The sequence below is a fragment of the Gastrolobium bilobum genome, unplaced genomic scaffold (assembly GCF_033153095.1).
Source record: "Gastrolobium bilobum isolate Gb01-03AN ecotype WA unplaced genomic scaffold, APGP_CSIRO_Gbil_v1 utg1162, whole genome shotgun sequence".
Classification (NCBI taxonomy): Eukaryota; Viridiplantae; Streptophyta; class Magnoliopsida; order Fabales; family Fabaceae; genus Gastrolobium; species Gastrolobium bilobum.
The window spans coordinates 418,526-441,091 of record NW_026898943.1 but is presented as its reverse complement, the minus strand read 5'-3'; the positions used below and the strand labels follow the sequence as shown (position 1 = coordinate 441,091).

Genomic DNA, 22,566 nt, shown 5'->3' with positions numbered 1-22,566 from the left:
AAACGGTTATAATGAATATCCAAACCGGTTTTAAAAATGGTTATTCAATTTTTATTTAAAACCAAAAAACTGGATCGTTTTATAAAGTTGTATAAAAAAACCAATTTTTTTAAATCTGTTTGGTTCAATTTCTAAAACAGTTTGGATCATTTAGATTTTATGTACATCTTTAATTAATCGAAGATTTTGGAGAATAGCCGCCTCTCCCTGTTGTTGTTGTTGGTCGGTCGTACTCGTGGGTGACTTGCACCACACACATGCCTATTTAATATTTATACCGGTTAAGAAATCTTAATTTGACCAAATATCATGCTTGACCCGAACGGCGTGGCTTCTATGAACGTTTCTTCAAGAAAGAACTTTCTCATTCCTTCTGTGCCACATTAACAGTAGGGTGTGCATGTGTCAGATCAGTTTTTTATGCCGACTAAATTCAACTTGATTTTTATAGGTCAGTTATTTTGATCTGGTCTGCTTTAATTTGATTCAAGTCAGGTCTAACTTGATTTGTATTTTTTGAACTAGTTCAGAACCATATCTACCTGACTTGGTTTCTGAAGTGAGTATGACTTGATTTCTGATGTGGGTCAAATTCGACCTGACCCGTTTTTGACTTAGTTTCAAAACATGTTTTTAATTTGATTTTTTTATAGTTATTGATTTAATTTTTAAACTCATGAAATTTCTACGTTGCAAACGACAAAAATTTCGTCACAAATTTATTTTTTCGTCGGAATACTTTTTGTCGAAAAGCGACGGAATTTTTTCTCTAATGGAATTTTTCACAAAAATATATTTTCTATCGAAATTTTTGACGAAAATGATTTTCTCTATTTAAATGTTTTAAACGAAAAAAGAATTCCGTCAAAAATTTTGACAGAATATTTTTCGTTCAAAATTTCGATGGAAATATGTTTTAACGAAAATTTCGACGAAAATTGTTTTAAGGAAAATGTTTCATTCGAAACTTTCGACGAAAATTAGATTTTCTAAAGAATTTTGACAGAATATTTCTTCCGTCAAAAGTTTTTATCGAAATATTTTTTGTCAAAAGTTTTTACGAAAATTTCTGACAAAAATGTGTACCGTTGAATATTTTGATGGTAATGTTTTTTATCAAAAAACTTGACGAAAATATTTAGTCGAAATTTTTTGATGTAAATGTTTTTCTCTAAAAAATTCGACGAATTTTTTTTTGTCAAAAAGTTTAACGAAAATGTTTTCGTCGAAAACTTTCTCCGAAATTTGAATTCTGTAACGTATTTTGTTGAAATTTTTTCCGCCAAAAAATTCCGATGGAAATGTGTTTCGTCGAAATTTTTGATGAATATGTTTTTTTGTGAAATATTTTGACGAAATTTAGATTTCGTAAAAAAATTTGACAAATTTTTTTTTTCCATCAAACTGTTTTACAGAAATGTTTTTATTCACAAATTTTGATTAAAATATTTTTCGTCAAAAATTTTTACAAAAACCTTGATGGAAATATTTTACGTAAATTTTTTTGACGTAATTGCGATTTTTTTTCTTCACAAAATGGGTGTTGGTCAAGTTTTGGGTCAATAGGTTATTATTTAAATAAGTCAGGTCAAAAACTCACCCAAATAAAAATGGGTCAGTATTTAAACCCAGTTAAAAAAATAAATATTTATAGGTCAGGTCAAGATCAGATCAAAGGCAGAGAAAGTGAATCAATTTTTCTGCACACCCGTAATTAACAGTGTATACTTACCAAAAACAAAACAACAACAATAACAGTATTTCAATTTTTAGTATTTTCCCGCCCTTCTTACTTAATTTTATCTCACGATATGTTCTATAAAATTTAACTGTATTTAATTATTTTAAATTTTCCTATGAATTTTTAGTAATTTATGTATGAAAAAATAAAATAAGAAAATTAATGAAAATAGCAAAAAATATTTATAATGAATTTATTTGTGTATTTAGACGTATGGTTTTATTAATTTATTTAGATTTTTTTTTTAATAAAATAGTTTTTGTTAGAAGATTTATAAAAAAAAAATAAAGATGCAAAATTTCTTCTCTCTAAAGTAAGAAAAATTCTGTCTCATTATATTGAATCTCACTCTTTCCACATACACTTAATAGGCTAATACACTAATTGAAGAGGTTTGTCTCACACCGGATAGGGTACCGAGGACAAAAATGGTTTTAACTTCCTCTTATCATTAATAATTCTTCTTTACTTATAAGTACCCTTCATTATTATTGAAAAGACATATTTTTCACATTTATTAACCAAACGGTTACACGCTTGAATTTAGCTAGGGCCTATTTGGTGTGACACATAAGATAATATAAGTTTATACTATATGTTATGACATTTTCAGTTGTTTGGTGTGAGCATCATATATTATAAGCTTATACAGCAGAATCCCTTAATATATCAAAATGATGTATAGCTTAATCCGGTCTAAGGGGAGGGATTAGGCCTAATAAGCGATTAGTGTACTAACATCGTTGATCAGTGCAATTTTCAAAAATTAATATATTATTTTAAGAGAAAGGTTATACTTACAACTTTTTTTTTACAACCATATCTTATCACCGTTCATTTTCGTGAATCAACGGGTATCATTTATTGTGAATTAATAATTAATTAATGAGTTTAATTTGCTAAAATGATAAACATTGATTGACGGAAATCAACGGTGATAAGATATGGTTGTAAGAAAAAAAAAATTAACTATAATCTTGCTCTTATTTTAATATTAATGTATTAAAATAAAAATTAATTTTTCAATATATTAACTTTTAAAATATAAAATATTTTTATTTTTATAAAAAATAATTTATTTTTTGGACACACTAATCAATAGAGTTTTATAAAAATTAATATCATATGACATTTTTTGAAGAATTATATAATTCTTTATTAAAAATATTTATTTTTATCCTATATAGTATTATATAGTGCATTACCAAATACTTGATGATATTATCTTATATGATATATTATTTTATACAATATCATGCCAAACGCTAGGTAGTATTAAAATTCAATCAAGTCTTATACAATCAGGTCTTATACTATCAAATCTTATACTATCAGGCCTTATCCTATCTATGCACCAAACGTGCCTCTATACCCTACTATACTCTCCCTTTCGATCTGTTTGGTATGATGTATAATGTCTGATAGTATAAATTTATATTATATGTTATAACATTTTTAGTTATTTGATGTGAGTATTATATAGTATAAGCTTATACAGCAGAACCACTTAATACATCGAAATGATGTATAACTTAATCAGGTCTAAAGGGGTGAGATTAGGCCTGGTAAGGGATTGATGTATTAACATTGTTGACCAGTGCATTTCTCAAGAATTAATATATTATTTCAATATTAAAAAATTAAAATTAAAATTAAAATTTTAATATATTAATTTTAAAATATTAGAATTTTTTTTTTTTTTTTGGACATACTGATCAATAAGTTTTATAAAAATTAATATCATATGATATATTTGGATATAAATTCTTTATTAAGGGGTATTTTTGTTGAAAATATTTATTTTTATCTTATTATAATACATTGCATTATCAAATACTGAATGATATTTTTATGTACAATATATTATTTTATACAATATTATGTCAAACGCCGAATAATATTAAAATCTAATCAGGTCTTATACAATCAAATCTTATACTATTAAATCTTATATTATCAAGTCTTATCTTATATTATTACACAACAAAATGGCCTTAATTCTCGTAGACTCACTTACCGTGACACTTCTATTAAAAATAAAAACTAACTAAATCTACCGCACAAACATTATAGTCTATAAATCTTAGACGGTGGCCCACCCTTTTGTGGATCAAATTCTATATTTGCTGCTCAGCCTTGTTTATATTAGCAAGTAAATACCCATATTAACTAAAAGAACAGACAAATTGGTAAGAATTTTATATCAGAAAGAGTTGTATGTCATTTTTAAGGGAGAGGTTACACTTATAACTTTTTATTATTATTATTTACTATCAAATATTAATTATTAATTTCCGCCAATTTAACTGTTATAGTTTATTGGATCATATTTATTAATTAATTATTAATTTTTAATAAATTATAATCGTTAGATTAACAAAAATTAACGGTTAAGATTCGATAATAAGAGGTAGTAAGAAAAAAAGATATTGAGTATAATCTCCCCTATTTTTAAATAATAATTTGGTTTTTATTTAAGAATTCAATATAACATGTTAAATATTTGAATAAATATTAACATCAACATTAATAATGTAAAGAACCTTGGGATACACCACCCCAAAAGCTAGTTCTAAGGATGGGAGTGCTCAAGGTCTTATAAACTCCACATTAGTTGCACATACAACCAATGTGAGACTATATATCTCAACACGCCCCCTCACACGAGAAAGTGGGGGGCGGCGAGGCTCTGATACCATGTAAAGAACTTTGAGATACACCACCCCAAAAGCTAACTCTATGAGTGGGAGTGCCCAAAGCCTTATAAACTCCACATTAGTTGCACATACAACTAATGTAAGACTATATATCTCAACACATAATATGTTTATCCCAAATTAATTGGGATTGGTAATTCTTAAACCCAAATGAAAAGTTAAAAATAAAATTGAGAGAAAAAAATTGAATAAATATAATACTTACACTTTATCAATAAAGTTTTTTCTTAAGCAATATAGTTATAATTTTTTTTTTTCTCTTTCAATTTTGTGGAGGCTAAAAAACAGAAAAAAATACCTAATCATATATCGGGCGTAGTTATGATGGCGTGACTTGGAATAAGTAAAGTTCTTGCACACAGTAGCGCAAATTCCCAAATGTGTTGGATTACACAGTGACCACGTTCCCTCTTCAACCCGCAAGAAGTCAGGCACAGCTTGTGTTACGGCATTTGATATTTTGACATACGTCTCCAAAAAGAATTTATGGTGTTTCTCCGACACTAGCAGTTGGTTTATTCTTTTCATGATATCTTCAATTTGACAAATGACTATAGATTTCCCCCCGTTTCCTGTTTCCGTTTCGTTTAGAATTGAAAAAGTTAGTTATGTGTGAATCAGGATTCAGGACCCACCCCGATATCAGATTCAGCAGTTGCGTTTGAAGAAACAGCCAAAGTGTAAAACAAATAGATACAATTATAGCTAGTTAGTTAGTATTGAATCTGAACCTGCCTTAAAACTCAAGAGAAACCTGGGCTCGGGCAGGCTTAACTAAAGTCATGAAAAGCATGAAAATGAACAGGGCAAATTCCAAATTTAATTTGTCGTTAGTTTTTTTACATCTTGTGCTGGTTTTGCCTCCGGCTGACTTTGACTTTGACCGTGTTAGGCAGAGGGCAATAAAAAGCAACCAACGTCAAATGTATGCAACGACCAAATTAAGAGAAATCCGTTCCCTGCCTCCAGTGGCAAACATATTCTAATTGGTTTTTTCTTTTACACCTAAATGTTCGTCTCATTTTAATACCAGTTAAAGATGATTTAATTGTGAAAAAATATACTCTTATGTTGTAGGATAATGTTTTTGTCTCTCTTACATATATATCGATTTCCATGTTGCTTTTCTTTTTCTTTTTTTTATAAGTGAATGAATCTCATGATTATCTCTATATCATGAGAGAACTTCTCACATATTACATGAGATTAATAAAATTCTTTAATTGTAGTTAAACAACAATCGGTACATTTACCAAAAAAACAATAATTGGTACAGCCTATAAAGGTTGACCATAATAATTAAACTAGTAGAGGTTTAAATCTAATCATATTCATGGTAGTAGGTTATTTGTAACTGACCTTCGTGCTTGTTAAGTGCGAAGCTTGTTTTGACCTTGAGATAGGATATCATTAATCTTAAAAATTTTATCAACAAAAAAGGAAGGGAGAAGTTATACTTACAAAATAGATTATAAGTATAACATCTTCCAAAAACAATGTGTCAAATCTAATGCCGGATTTAATTTTATAGTCTACCAAAGTTCAAAAATGTTCAAAAAAAAAAAAACTTCTATGCAGCATCCAAACACAAAATGAGCTAAATTTATGGTGCGTGATATATTACGTACCCTAATAAATAAATAAAAAATACTTCTTATTTTCATTCCTCCTAATTTTATAATATTGGAACAAAAATATTCTAGCATCTCACTTGTGGATGAAAAAAACAAGGGGCTTCCAGGGAACAATTCATTTAACATTTTTGAGATGGCTAATCTGGAAATGGGGGAGAATGATGCGTCAATGTTTTTTGCGCTCAAAGTTCAGGTTACTCTTCACTTCATACTTCATAATCTTATTAGTGCAGACATGGTTTTGACCTCGAACCTATCGGTGAGTCGCTTGTGGCGGGTCCAGCTTATTAGAGCTGGTTTGTTTGCGCTTCTCAAAAAAGTAATTTTTATCTCTTTTTTATCTTAGAAGTGTTTTTTATAAAAGTTAAAGTTATTTATATTTTTATAAAAATATTTAGTTTTTGAAAAAAATATTTGACTTTTTACTTTTTACTTTTGTTTTTCTTAAAAGTTGAAATTTTTAGCTTACGAAAAAAGTAAATTTTTGACTTTTTTTGTGACTTCTGTTTTTTTTAAAAGCAGACATCCAAACAAACTAAAAATGAGAAGTGCTTTTTTTCTTTAAAAAAATAGCTTTTGAAGAAATAAAAGCTCATCCAAAAAAAAGCTTATCCTTAGTGCTCTTTTCAAGTGTCTTGGGTACTAATATTCAATGCTCACTGCATTATATATAAAAAATAAACATATATGATTTACTTTATTGTATGTAATTTCCCCATTTTCATATTATTTTGAAGGGATTTATTAATCTCATGTTAAAGGAGATAGTTATCTCATGTCATAGAGATAAATGAGTAGGCTCCACCACCTGAAAAAATAAAAGAAAAAAAAAATGTGGCACAGCTATCGAAGAGTGTGTAGGAGAGAAATCATATCTTATGTAACATAAGAATAGTTTTTCCCTATTTTAAATATGATATGAGTCTCACATATTTTTAATTTTAATAAGGGAGTATGTAATGCAGTGAAACTAAAAAATTACTCGCATTTTAACCAAGCCAGGGACTACTCCACATGCAAAATAAAGCCGTGTATTATTTTCGTTCATAATGCTTGGTTGTCACAACAGAGTCACGCATTTTCTTACCAATCTGTGAATTTATTGAAATGAAATCTATGAGCTAATTACAAGTTACAAATGACAATCTAAAGCTTATAGATGAGCTATATAGAATAAGCTTAACAAAGCCACGTGTTCCACATGCATAATAAAAATTAACATAATCAACAACTGATTAGAAACAATGCGAAGTTGCCAACAGACTTTGCAGATATGAACCCATGCGCGGCATATCATGAAGGTTCACACAGGATCACGTCTATTAGGAAAGTGACTTCATATGACAGCTAAATGAAAACCTAGGGGGTGAATAGGTATTTCAGAATTTTCAAAAACAATTTGCGAGCGAACTTAGAATTCTATAAAGCTTAGACAATGGTTAACTTTTCAAAGCTGTCCAACCTTACTTAGATAGACCAGTTTTTAACCAGCTAGTCTTTGTTTACTCAAATACAGTCAACCAAGCAACGTATGTTCAATTTCAGTATCAATTCTAATATGTCCCTTGCCCGAATGATTAATGTCAAATTGAATGATGCGTGTGCCTTATGACGTAAGCAGTGACTTATTTAAATCACTTTCAGTGGCCGAATTGCTAGTTCCTGTGCAATTGTCACTGTGCAAAAAATGGATTGCACAAGATTTGTAGAATTCTTCTATCTATAAATTGAAACCATCCCTCTCAGTTCAAGGCATCCTTAAATCCCCAAAATCCCAAATCCCACAAGTTCAAGAGTGTTTTCCTTTATATCCCATTTAAAAGGGAAAAACACCAAGTATCTTTTAAGTGTTATTTTATGAGGTGTAGTCTCTTAGTATAAGAGAGAGTTATATTGTTCCCTCTTTATATTTTAGAGAGGTTGTAATTTCTTCTATTTAGTGAAAATCTTCATTGATTTTGCCCATAATTTTTCCAATTGTGTTTTTCATGGAAATCTTATGTATCACTTTAATTGGCATATTTGTTGCTCTCTTGACCGATGGAATAAAGATAAATTTATTACGTTGTTGGTGTTTAGGAAAGTGAGTGGTTATTTAATTAGTCATTGTTGCGTAGCACAGAGAGACTCACGCTCGTTTACACTTATCTGACCAATTGGTGTGGTTAATAATATCTTGAAATTCTGGTTTCTCTCAACACTATTTTAGCACATGGTACGTTGTTACCGTTAATAAAGAATGGCTAAACTACCACAAAAGGGGGATAAATTGTGATTGACTTCTCTTGCAAGAAACTTAGTTTTTCAAACCCCTTTTTCAAGAAACCTCACCAAAACGTGGTAGAAAAGGAATAAAACCCTTACAAACCCAAAAACAAATTCAAAGCAATGTATATAGCATCACAAACAGAAAATTAACAGCGAAAATTAAAGAGGTAAGGGTAAAAAAGATTAAACACTAAGATTTATCCTAATTCACCCTCAAATGACTAGAGGGCTACATTTAAACTGAGGTCGATCATCCATTATGTTTAGAACTTTCAACCGGTGCATGAAAAACTGATGTACAATTGAAAGTTTACAAGATATTTGATTACCCTTAATCAAACTCAACCTATACACCTATATGATCACTCCAACTGAGCAAAACGAAAAAACAATAGCAAGAAACCTTCAAAAAATGTAAAGCAGCCTCTCTATGTTCATTATTACAAAAGAAAATAGAAGAAAATATGAAAAGAAGAAGAATATTGAGCTTTTTTCTCAAGACATACAAAATAAGCCTAAATGAGGGTTTTTCTTGAATTATCTAAGTTCTTATGTTTTTCTCTCTTAATTCCTGTTTAGAAACCATAATCTTATATTTATATAAGAAACCTATGAGTATCATAACCGTTTATAGCCATTGGAATCTTAATTTAAAATTTTAACACATTAACATATCCATATCTGGATATTCATTGGGCACGTATTTGGATATCCAAACACCACTAAAAAAGTAAGAATTAGGGACGGATTTTAGAGAGAGAAAATATTCCGTCTCTAATTGGGACGGATTTAAAGACAGAAAAAACAATCCATTCCTATTTGGGACAGAATTAAGGAGGAAATAAGTTCTGTCTCTAATAGGGACGAATTTTGAGATGGAAAAATATTCTGTCCCTATTTGGGACGGACTTAGGGACGAAATATTTCCAATTTCTGCAATCTGTCCCTAATTCCGTCCTTATTAGGAACAGAATATTGTTCGTCCCAATTTGGGATAGAATTAGGATATCCTTTCTAAAATCCCTCCCTAAATTCGTCTCTAATTGGGACGAAATTTTTCTGTCCCTAATAGGGACAGAAAAAATCCGTCCCTAATAGGGATGAAAAATAATCCACCCCTAATTGGGACTAATATAGGGACTGAATTTTGTATTTACGTGTTATTGTTTATGAAATTGCAAAACTATGAACTTTTTATTAGAGTATCTAGATTGGATATTTGTGTTAAGAAAAAGTAACATTACATGACTTATGGGGCGAGAAATATTTGAAGGGTGGTTAATACAACCCGCTAGTGACCATTACTAGCAAAGTATAAGTTAGAGATGGAAAGAAAAAATATTTTCCATATGGATGGATTCAGAGATGAAATCACAATCACTCGCCAATAGGGGAGATTGATGAACTCATAGTTTATCATGTTTTATAAGATTAAAATCACAATAATTAACTCCCAAATGAAGCCTTAAGTATAAAAACTTTAAGTTATTTGGTTAGGAAGCATTAATTGCGTGTGTGCATGTGTGTGTATGAGCATGTGTGGGTGTCTGTGTGTGGGTGCATGATGAGCTTCCAACTTGCTAAGCATTAAGAGTCAAATTGAGCAATTAATTGATCTAAATATAACCAAAAGACATGAGAATTGTGATTAAAAGTGTTTTCTAAATACTTTTTTTCAAAGTTTGAGCTTGTTTTATTTTACTCTATATAATAGGCAAAGTCTGGCATGATGTAGGCTGGACCATATGTCCTTGATAGGCCGCCTGACCCATTTACATCCATACTTTGGGATGTAAACCCCTATCCTTTGTGAATACTCAGGATTCTAAATTAGACAACTTTATCTATCATTAGTCCAATAATAATCTCATATTATCTAGAAGTTCATCGACATTCATCACAAATTTCACATGTTTATTTGAGTACCTCAACATTGATATTAAGAATTTCATTTATTCATTATGTAAGGGCTCATCCACATACCTCTTTTTCTTTTCATTATTTTCAGCTTCACAAAGGGCATTACTCACTGTCATAACTATGTTTACTTTTACCTGATGTCATATAACTTTATTGAGATTATTTAAATTTTTAAATATTAACCTTTCTCTTCATAGTGATTAAAATTCTTAATTTATTTTTTCTAAAGATTGACACATGATCACACTTTTTCTAAGAGACGGACTTGTGAAAGAGATAACTTGAATGGAAATCTGTAGATAATTATTGTAAAGATATTTTAAAAATTGATTTTTCATTTTAGGCAGAATCGTAAGCTAATTTACTTTTCAATTAAGCTAATTTATGCTATTTTATTAGGATAATTTATTTCCTTTTTTGGTTAATACCAATTTGAAATACATAAAATATATATAGTAATATGATTAAAATTATTTTTAAATTATTTTTTTCTCTTTTCAATCCTTTATAATTAAAGTATTCCTTATATTTCACCTAAATTGTTTACAATCAAAGTATTCCTTTTCAATCATATGGATTTTTTTTTAATTTTTTCCTTTTTTGTATTAAATATTCCTTATATTTCACCAAAATTATTTATATTTTCTTATTTTCCAAAATTTACATTTGCCTCTTTTTCCAAATTTCCCCCCTCATCTCTTAACTTTTCACAATGAATTGCGCTATTTCCCCTAAAAATTTTAAGCTCTTGCTTCTTTCTTTAACAAATTCCCAATTCTTTCTCATATTTCCTTATCCTGTCACAGTATCAAACACCACGTCAAAACCAAATCTCTCTAATTTCTCCTTTCATCTCTGCCATCAGATCCCCCATTATCCTTCAGATCCAAAACCATCCTATTCTGAGTCAGTGGTGACTTGACGATCGAGGACTAATCGGAACTGAGCCCGCCTATGGTGGGTTCCTTGAGGAATCAAGATAAGCTCTTGCAATTGCAGAAGCGAATGGTTTGTCAAGTTACCATCAATATATGAACTGCATCATCGGTTATGCGCGGTGAGTGGAGCAATTTGCGTGAAGGTGGCATAATTTGCGCGGAGTCTGGCGCAAATCGCGCCATTTGGCAGTTTCAGCTCTGTTTTCCCGTTCAATTTGCGTGGGTGCTGGTGCAAATTGCGTGGACGATACTTTTTAATTTGAATCTGATGTGAATTACTCAAAAAGGAGACACTTTTGTATAGAGAGAATTACAAAAAGAAGAGATTGGAGAGCAAACTCTTGGCGATTGAGGATTCAAGAATTCTTCTTCTCCTTCTTCTAGTTATATTTTCATGAATCTTTTCTATTTATTTAAACGTCAGACATGAATATGTCTAGCTAGTTCTATTATTGTGGTAAGGGTCACAACCCTTGATGTGAATCCCTTGTAGTTTGGTTGAATTTATGCTTATCTATTTAAATTGAATTTATCTTTCCTTGTTCTTCATTTCATAATTCTTTTGGAACCGATCAATCTATTAGGATTGCGAGGGTTAGGGTTTTCAATAGGGAAATTGGAATTCTAATTCCTGACAAAGGGTAAGATAATTGTTCATGTATGCACTAGGGATAGGCTACATGAATAGCAAACGTTAAAGATTCGTTGATTCTAAAGTTTAACTTGAAAAGGGATTTCTAAGGGATTAGGATTCCAATAGAGTTAATAAGGTTAAAGTCACTAAGGAATTAGGGTTTAACTAATCATATAAAAGATGATGAATTGTTTGATCAATTGAATAAGTAAACGTAAATGTAATCCAAGTTGCAAGGTGGGGATCATAAAGGTGCTTGTTTCTCTTTACCGCAATATTTTCTCAAATATTTTCTCAACCTTTAATCTTTTGTTCTTGAGTTTCTAAAAGAACCTTTGAATTATTTACATTTTCTTAAATTGTTCTCATTTATTTCACAAAGCACAATTGTCCTTAAACCATTTTTATTAATCCAACAAGAGAGGAATAGTTATAATAAATTCGGTGTCTCAGTCCTCGTGGAGACGATACTCTACTCATCATTTTATTACTTGGAACGATCGGTACACTTGCCGATTGCGCAAAAGTTCTTTTAAAATTAATTTTTTTTATTCTCAAAGTTCAAAATCAAAACCTATATATATATGGGGAAAATGTTTATCCTCTTAAATGACGCAACTTATATCCTTTCACTCTCACAAAGAAATGAGACCCATACTTTTTTTTATTTTTGTCAACTCTCTTTCCCTCTTTATCTATCTCTTTCTCTATCTTAAAATGACACAACTTTACATCCTTTAAAATGACACACATTTTACCCTATATATATATATATATATATATATATATATATATATATATATATATAATAGATTTCGTTCAATTTTATATGTAAATATGTGTTTATGTTATATGAAGGCAAGTTTAGAGCAAATGAGTAATGAAAAAGTTATGGGTTTATTTTCGAAATATAACCCTTTGTAAATATACAAAAATAAATCTGCATATAAAAATTGTCCTCACACCATTCTCGCTAATCGGAGTTTAATGAGAAATAATTTTTGTGTGTTTATATTAAATGACATGTCTACTTTTTTATATTTTAATGTGAATGGCTAAGGGTGACAGTATATTTTTTTAATGTGAAGCTAGATTACCAATCTATGCAAAAAAATTACATTGAAATTACAAATCATATACTAATAAAAATTTCTAAATTCAAATCATATAATTGTCTTATAAGTGATCATGTGAGTCAATTCTTGCCGACTGATTTGTATCGTTGTTTGCATTCTTATTTGTATTGTAGTGAAAGTAGTATTTGTTATGACAGGGAGAATGGATTGTTTTTAGATTGTGCAAGCTCTACATGGCTCTAAACCAGAAAATATGTGTGCAAAGAGAAAGAAGCAACAAATTAAGCTCACTAAATTTGGCGTGATTGTATGGGATCGTCGTAATGGTGAATGCATAATAAATTACCCCTGCTGAGTTTATCAATACGTACTCCTTGAGAATATTTTTAGTGCGACCGTACTACTGCCATTCAAATCTTGACATGTGTATGAATTTTTCACGTCAATTAGCTTAGATGGCATTGAGATATTTTCATCTTCTGTCCGCCTAACTCAACAGGGACCATACAATCCATGGCCGAAATCCAGCCACCGCCATTCTTCTTGTAGCCGCTCCTTCGTTCAACTGTGATCAGTAGCCCCTCTTCGTTGCCCGTTTTCACCATACTTGATTGATGCCAACTTCTTTGATTTATTGGTCAAGTGGTTCAACCCCCAGGATCCTTAAACTACACCCACTAGCAAAAAGAGACTTGGTGGAAGCAGAAGAAGGCTTGGAAGCAAAAGTTGGAGGTACCTCAGGAACATACTGTCATATGTATAGCAAAAAATAAAGATGCTAAAATTTTATTTACATTTATATTTTATTTGAAACGAACGGATCCTAAGGATGCAGGTGAGTTCAAGCTTCAAGGTGACTTCCTCTATTAGGACCTGGGTCTGAAACCATCTACTGTTCCAATTTTTAAGATTCTGATGCCAAAGATCCGTTACGTTTCCTTTTGAAGGAGAGAAACGTACTGAGGGAGATCTTCATTTGTGTTATTGCTATGGTCTATGGACCGTATTTTATTAGCAACTTTGTGCTCAGGTTAAGTGTTCAATCAACAACTTCAAGGATGCATATCAAGGTTGCATAAATAGAAGGATTTTTATTTTATTTTTATTTTTAGGGGGGGGGGGGATAGGGGTGCTTGGCCTTTTAATTTTAAGGAGAAAAAAATCCACTAAATTTCGGCTTTTTGACCTATTTGGTTCAAATATTTAAAAGTTTGATTGGATTAAGTTTCTGGCTAAATTTATTACCATATTAATGCAGAACGACGCGTCTCGTCAGTCACCACCAAATTTGAGTTGCATTGAACGCGTCATGTTTGCTACAGTGTTTTAGCTTGTCAGAATGTCAAAAAACGATCAAAGTGTCACGCTTGGACAAAAAAATTACCATACTGCCACGCCAACAGTATATTTTGCCAAAATATCACGCGGCATAATTCGCTACACAATGTAGCGAATTATGCATGCAAATAATTCGTTACACGGTGTAGCGAAATATGCAACGTCAGAATGCACAGAACTAAAAATGTCACATGTCAAATTTTGAAAAATTAGCTACATAGTGTAGTGAATGTCAAATTTACGTAGCAAATATCTCAAAAATTTGACATGTGGTATTTTGGTTCTGACGTGACATATTTCGCTATACTGTGTAGCGAGTTATGCCGTGTGGCATTTTGTCAAAATTTATTGTTGACGTGATAGTCTAGTAATTTTTTTGTCCAAACATAACAAAATGGTCACTGTTTCAAAAAATGGCTCTGTCCATGCCACGTTTAGGCTGCAATTTTATGCAGTGTTTTGCGTGTAGGATGTAACGTCCTAAGTGTTTAGAAAATAATATATATATATTAATAAAATAGTAAAAAAATAATACTAAATAAACAAATAAATATTTGGATAAAGGAATAGTTATAAAATATGTATAATACTATTCATAAAATTAAATAATCATGATAATAATAAATGAGCATTTATAATGTCAAATGAATTAATATATATATAAATATATATATATATATATATATATATATATATAATAGATAAATAAATAAAGTAAATACAAGAGACATAATTATATAAATTGAGCAAATAAATCATAAATCTGATTAAAAATATATATATAATAAATTATGACTTTGGTGTCACCTGTGGTATTAATTATTATATTTGAAAAACATTTACTACCTTATTTGAACAGTAACCAAAGTGTGAAAAAAATTTATCGAAATGTCACGCGAACAGTACTTTTTACGAGATTGTCACATGTTATAATTCGCTATCATTGGTAGAGAATTTCGTAGCCAGTAATTTTGTGACACGTGAAGTAGTAGAGGACTCCAATAAGGGCGGAACATCGAATAAAATGTCATTTTTTGGCAAAAATTTTATCCAAATGTCACGCAAATAATATTTTTTACCAGACTGTCATATGACGTAATCCGCTATGACTGGTAGTAAATTACGTTCGTCAATGATTTTATAACACGTGACACATTTTAGCAGGAAAAAGCTGACTGGACTAAATTTGCTATCAGTCGTAACGAATTTGGTATGCAATATGATCACGTGTCACAAAATTATTGGCCACGAAATTCTCTACCAATGGTAGCAATTTGGTAAAAACTACTGCTCGCGTGGCATTTGGATAAAAAATTTACACAATTTGGTTACTGTTCAAATAAGGTAGTAAATGTTTTTCAAATATAATAATTAATACCACAGGTGACACCAAAGTCATAATTTATTATATATATTTTTTTAATCAGATTTATGATTTATTTGCTCAATATATAAAATTATGTCTCTTGTATTTACTTTATTTATTTATCTATTATATATGGGAAAAATATTTCTGCAGTTAATGCAGATAAGTTACCTACATTTATTCCCAAAACGACGTCGTTTTGGTATTGAAATCTTAAAATATTATAAATATAAAGACTATTATAACCCTGAAATAAATTAAAATTACAAAAACACCATGGTTTCCGCCTCAAAACTACGTCGTATTGGCTTACTGCAGATAAGTTATCTGCAGTAACTGCAGAAAAACGAACCCAATATATATATAAATTAATTCATTTGGCATTATAAATACTTATTTATTATTATCATGATTATTCAATTTTATGAATAGTATTATACATATTTTATAATTATTCCTTTATCCAAATATTTATTTGTTTATTTAGTATTATTTTTTTACTATTTTATTAATATTATTATATATATATATATATATATATATATATATATATATATATATATATTATTTTCTAAACACTTAAGACGTTACATCCTACACCATAAAATTGCAGCCTAAACGTGGCATGGACAGAGCTATTTTTTGACATTCTGACAAGCTAAAACACGGTAGCAAACATGACGCGTTCAATGCAACTCGAATTCGGTAACTAACAAGACGCGTCGTTCTGCATTAATATGGTAATAAATTTAGCCAGGAACTTAATCCAGTCAAACTTTTAAATGTTTGAACCAAATAGGTCAAAAAGCCCTAAATTTCACACATGCTCCTGCATAGTACCACCTTGCATAGACACTTAGATTAGGCTGTTATCTGATTTGTAGGTACTGGGCCTAACTGCAATTCAACGTTCCTATTCAGTGAAAGCTCTAAGCTTTCTTAACTTTCTTTAATCAGCCAGAGATTCAGCGAATGGTAAATTGGGTCTTGTCATCAAGCCCTACCACAAAAGGTTAAGCAAAAGTATGCACACAACCGGACGTCTAGTCATCAATAAATACTGTAGACTCGAGCACATACATGTGGTGAAGGTACACCTGCCATCTCTCTAAATATTTCACTCTGTTCCCTCCCCTCATAGGTCATTTCGTAGCAGAAAATGGTCACTTGAAAAACGAATATCAAAGAATTAATAAGATCAACATCCCAAATTGAAGAAGTTGAAGGGTCAGTGCAGAATAATAAATGAAAAATGAAATGGTTGTTTCCATTGTACATATAAAAATTGACGGTAACAGGCTCTCCCATCTCTACACGTTTGAGATCAAAAGCAAAATTCCCAGTATTTTTAATGGAAAATTGGAGGCCTCTAAGAGGAAGAAGATAAAATAAAAGTAAAGCATGGAGCAAAGCAACTCCTCAACAATTACAATTGAAACTGCAAGCTCCATCTTCGCTATGTGATCACTCTCCTAAGTATCTTTATCCAACAACAGCATGACTTTTACATCCATAATACCCCAAAGCAGTATAAAAAAATTCCAGTATCTTCTTGATGGGGTTTATTTAAAAAACATTGGACAAAAAATAACCCGTAGAGGTAAACGCACTCAATCAAGGGTGTGTCAATGTCCACATTACGATTCTTCATTCAAATCAATTGTTGGAATCAAAATACTAAAGGTATGTACAGGAGAGACTTGCACCTCAATCCCATCAATGTCACCTCTTCGGTTTTAGAGTTCGATGGTCTGAGAAGCCGCTGACCATTACTAATCTTGCCCCGCAAATTTACAAGTTGTTGACACCACCCCACGGTCATTGGATGGTTCTGGTAAGCTTGCACTTGGAAATGAAGATGGTATCTGAATAATTTAAACTACACAGCTTCAATAGCTCGGCGGATTGTTGTTTCAATATAGGATTGCAACCACTTTGAATCACAAGAAGAAGTTTTGCAGCAAGCCCTGCATCCACGGCAATTGATGAGCATTCCTCAGGCGCAAGCTTGCACACAGACCATAGGATTGACAATGCATACTGGGTGCAGTTCTCTGAGATCCTCATCAACAGTTTCACCATGATGGGTATGGTGTTAGAGCAACCTTTCAAAGCCACTCTGCCTTCAGGTATTGATGCCAACGCATCTAAAACACAAAGGGCTAATTCCAAACAATCAGGGTCCATACCAGATAACAATTCAACCAATTGTGAAACAGCCCCAATGCTCACTAGCAAATTCCTAACTTCTTTATGCAAGCATATTGTTCTGAGGAGACTTAGCCCAGGACAGATTCCGTTACTGTGTCTTTTATCCTTAACAAGCCTCATCAACCCAACCAAGAGGCTATGGCTTGAGACAAGCTCCGAACGAAAATCCTTCTCCTCAATTAAGGATTCAATGAAACGCGTGCAATTGATTTTGGTCTCAATTGAACCCTCGTTCAAGATGTCCACCATCAACGAAATTTTGGCAGGCTGCATAAGATTCTTTTTGGATTCCGAATCAAGTGTCAAACTCACAAGAATACCAATGACTTCAGAACCAACAGCATGGGAAGTAAAAGGACCAAGTAAAGAAGACATAAGAGAGACTCCACCTTCATCAATCACTGTCTTTCGGGCAGTGGCATGAGCACCCACCACCTGATGGAGTTCCTTGAGGGCCTGAACTCGAGCTTGACCCTTCACCTTCTTCAGTGTCTCCAGAAGTTCCGAAGCCCTTCCCTGCACATCCTCTGACCTCTTCTTCGTCAGCAGGTACTTCTGAGAGAACCACGTGTATATGAGCCTGTAAAGGGTGGTGTTTGGAGTGATGGAATCATCCCAAAGCTCTTGCATCGTAGTGGGGCATGTGAAATGCCCCAAGTTGAACCATTTCAGAATGTTGAACCTCTCGTAGGTTTGACCCGTGCAAAGCGTCACAGGGTCTTGCATTGGTTCGAGAGAGATTGGGCATATGAACACACTGGGCACTTCGCATAAGTCCAGCTCTTCAATCATCTTCCCCAGATCCAATTTCTCACACACCCCAGTCCCCACAACCCCACCGTCAACACCGCCCAAAACACCGTCTTTGACGGCGGTGTCCAGATCTAGAATCTGGCCGTCGCCACCACCGTCGAACCCAGCAACCATATCCCTCTTGGAAACCAGAAACATCGGCATTTATGAAACCCCTTTTCAGAAGAAAGAAAAGTAAAGACCTAGAGGGAAAAAAGCAAGGCAGAGAAGGAAGGAAACCCAAAATCAATGTAATGACAAGCACTAGCACTCTTCAAGGTTGAAAAAAGAGGAATAAAACTCGAGGGGCATTGTCTCATGAGAAATTTACAAGCCACAAACTTGCTTTACTGTACAAATTCACTTTATTATCTGATCTCTTTCTATGGTCAAAAAAATAAAATAAAAAACAATGTCCATCATATCTCACATCATGAACATATAATCGAGCTTCTTTCACTTCATGCTCAAGCTTCAAAAGGGGAAGGGTGGTGGGTTAACAAAACAATAAAAGACGTGAAGGAAACCGAAAGAATCTTAGACCAAACAGTGCAGACCACTACTACGACTACGACAACTACAAATAAGTGAAAATCAATGGCAGCAGAAAAACCTGACAAACAGTTGAAAGAAGATGGGTGGGTTGGAGAGAAATAATTGAGAGCCAGATCACAAAAATGAAGGATAACTTATAACATAAAAGAGAGCTTCAGATAATAAACCAAGAGGACCGTACCACCACACAGTGGGAAGAACCGCACAAAACAAAAGCCATCCCTCCTTCTGCCAAACGCTCCTCCTCTACACTAACGCCTCTTCTTTTGGAAACACTTCATCATCAAAGCCAAAAATTTAATAATATGTCTCAATTAATTAATGGGTTAATCATTTCTTTTTTTTTTTCTTTTTTAATTTTCCAAAAGCCGATGACCGGTTATGTACGGGTTGTAGCCGGTGGATAACACTCTCGGCCCCCGCACCACACGTGCAGTCATCTAATCTGTCGCCATAAACTCTCCCTTTTCTTAATTATTACTTTATAATAACAATTATAATAATATACGATTTACGAAGGTCTTTATGATTAGAATTACTGTATGTATAATATAAGCTAAACAGTGGACCCCTCTAACGCAAGCAAAAATAAAATAAAAAAAAGGAGCTTCTGGTGTTCAATGGCACATCTCGTTTTAGCAAATCGAATATCTTAGATGCTTTTTTTAAGAAAAATAAAAATAAAAGAAAAAACAAAGTAGAAGAAAAACGACAACCCCCGGTCTTCAAAAAAAAAATCCAAAGATGAATTTACAAATAGAAAATAAAAGGGAAAGGGCCACCAAAAAGGGTTCCCTTTATATTTTAGGTAAAATGCCAGCAAAGCATTGGACTGTGACAGTTTTTGCTTTGACTGTACGCATCGGTTTGCTTATCCGGTCTTTGCTTTGACTGGCTTTGCCCAGTGGAGTTTCGTCCCACGCTCTTTCTCTCTCCTCTGGGTTCTCCCTTTGCCTTCTGTCTAGCCCAATTGGACACTGACACGTGACTCTGCCAACTCTGTCTCCATCCCACCCTGTATGTCACTGTTTTTTATGGCTAACCTTGTACATTTTGCACATTAAATATTCCTCTAATTCTACTTTCATTTTCATTACTATATTACTTACTACAGCACTAATCGCTTTACGCAGAAAGACAAAAAAACAAAAATAAAAAAAAAGGTTTAGATGTCTGGTAATGTTAGTTGTATTTGTTAAGTTGGTGGGCAGTAATTAGATGATTAATATTAGAAATTGGGTGGGTTGCGTACTTTGGTTTTAATTTGTTTGGTTTGATGGGTGAAGGTGCAGTATGAATATTTTGGTAGCAGATCGGATCGTTTTCTTAATTGAAATTGAATAAGGGTGTAGATAACGCCGATGGTAGTGTTATGTGTCCAGACTGGATGGATCTTTATAGGTTGGATTCAATTCTTTACTCTATTTAGAGTTGGGACTTGGAAGGACAGACATTTTTTTTATTATGTTATTATTTATTTTGAGTGGTCTTCGATCTAGAGGTGAGGAAAGCTTGGTGGTGTGAGTGCAATTCCAATTTTAAAATTAAAGGTCATAGAAATTGACCAAATCTATTATCGGGCACTCAACTTTCAGACACTGTGGGAGTCACGTGATCAAGCACGATAATATTTTTATATTATATAAACGATGTCACGTGATTCACTTAGCCACTCAGTCATAATAGTAATTAGAGGATCCCTATTCTCATATTCAATTTTAGCATCCAGATTTGGGACAAAATCAAAATGTCATATTTTGAAATATATATATGCCAAACTGGTGAAAATTTTTCCTCAAATATCACGTTTAAATCTTGTTAACTCTCCGACGTTATTGTTTTTTCGCCACGTTACATAGTCAACCAGTTTCGTTGGCTCGGTCTATATGACTGATCGGTTCCGCTTGCATGATCAATCTTGCAATTGAGCTAGCAACACTCATTCCTATTTGGCCATGTGGCAAGATCGTAATTATTCATCTTATCTATATACAATTGGGTCAATTTTTAACCCGAACCCCTTAAGGCTCTCTCATTTATTGGATTAGAATGGAGCTAATCTGCGAGCTAAAAACACCCTAACCCCACACAAATTAGGGTTAACTGGGTCGGACGCACTTGTTTAGACAATTATTTTTAAAAGATCGGATATTCTTCAATCCTAATATTGATGCACCCCAAAGTACGTTGTTGTATCATTTGCATCTTATCAATTCAATTTTACAAATCATTGTCCCCACCAATTTTTTTATAGAGTTCAACTTTGATGCATTATTATATGGCATAAACCTAGTAGAGATAAAGCTCGAGATGTCCTATGGCGGGGCGGGTCAATATAAAATAGGTTCGGGTTAGCGGACTAACCCGCTTCACCCGCCAAATAAAACGGAGCAGGCCTAATTTTTTTGCCCACTTTCAAAAACGGGATGGGTTGACTTTTTTTCGACGGGTCCATTTATTCTACCACATCTAATATAGACCAATCCATCCTAATTCAATCGACTGAAGCACAGATAACATGACTTCAATAGGTTGGGAGAGTTTGCATAGGACAAACTTAGTCTAGCTAGATTGGCCTGTTAAGGGTATAACAAAAAAAAATTATCATTATCTAATAATATAATTTATTTCATTTAATGAGTTTATCAATTCAAATACAGTCAAGTCCATTAAAAAATATAATACCATATAATTAAATAATAATGTGTTATACTATTAATATATACATATCAAAATGTTATTATGCTATTTATGAGGGCTAACACGAGGCCTTCGTAGTCCAAAGACACAATGAATGAGTTGTATTTCTGTCGAATTCAAAATGGTAAATAAAAGAAAGAAACAAAGAAAAATAAAGCGAAGGAAGGGTTGGGGAGTACGTTAATGAGTTGTACCGACAATACAAGTGTTTGGCGTTTATCGCAGTTCACAAACAGGCCAACGGTATTTGCTTGTATCATTCATAATCAACTGATCAATGCTTAATACAGCTATTCGTCATGTTATTTCCGAAAAATAATTGTATGTTGTTGTTGACCTATATCTCATGTTTCAAGCCCCATCTTTATACAAGGACGCAAAAGTATTTGTAAGATTACGATATTGAGGGGTTTTTTTTTTTTACTCAGGTTAGAGTGTTATAATATTACTCCGTGTCATACTTTATATTGAGATAGATGGCAAAAAAAATTAAAAAACTATAATTTAAATAAAAAAAAGGAAATATTACTCTCATTTCACATAAGGTATATTCTCGTTCTCTTACTTCGATTTTCGTACTCCATCTTTTTTCTTTTTTCCTTTTTTCTTGTAATGGGAGACCCACTTATTTTCTCTTTACAACATAAGATAACTATCTTATATGAAAGGAGACTAA

The 22,566-nt window shown here is 32.3% G+C and overlaps 1 protein-coding gene across 1 annotated transcript; it reads right to left on the bottom strand.

The window, feature by feature from the left end:
* Positions 1–16,865: 16,865 nt before the first annotated feature.
* On the bottom strand, positions 16,866–19,406 carry LOC133285681 (U-box domain-containing protein 30-like). Its single transcript, XM_061482952.1, has 2 exons — positions 19,372–19,406; positions 16,866–18,811 (listed from the first exon to the last, which is right to left on the bottom strand). The coding sequence occupies exon 2, from the start codon at positions 18,798–18,800 to the stop codon at positions 17,451–17,453; it is 1,350 nt and encodes a 449-aa protein (XP_061338936.1). The 5' UTR covers positions 18,801–18,811; positions 19,372–19,406; the 3' UTR covers positions 16,866–17,450.
* Positions 19,407–22,566: the final 3,160 nt, after the last annotated feature.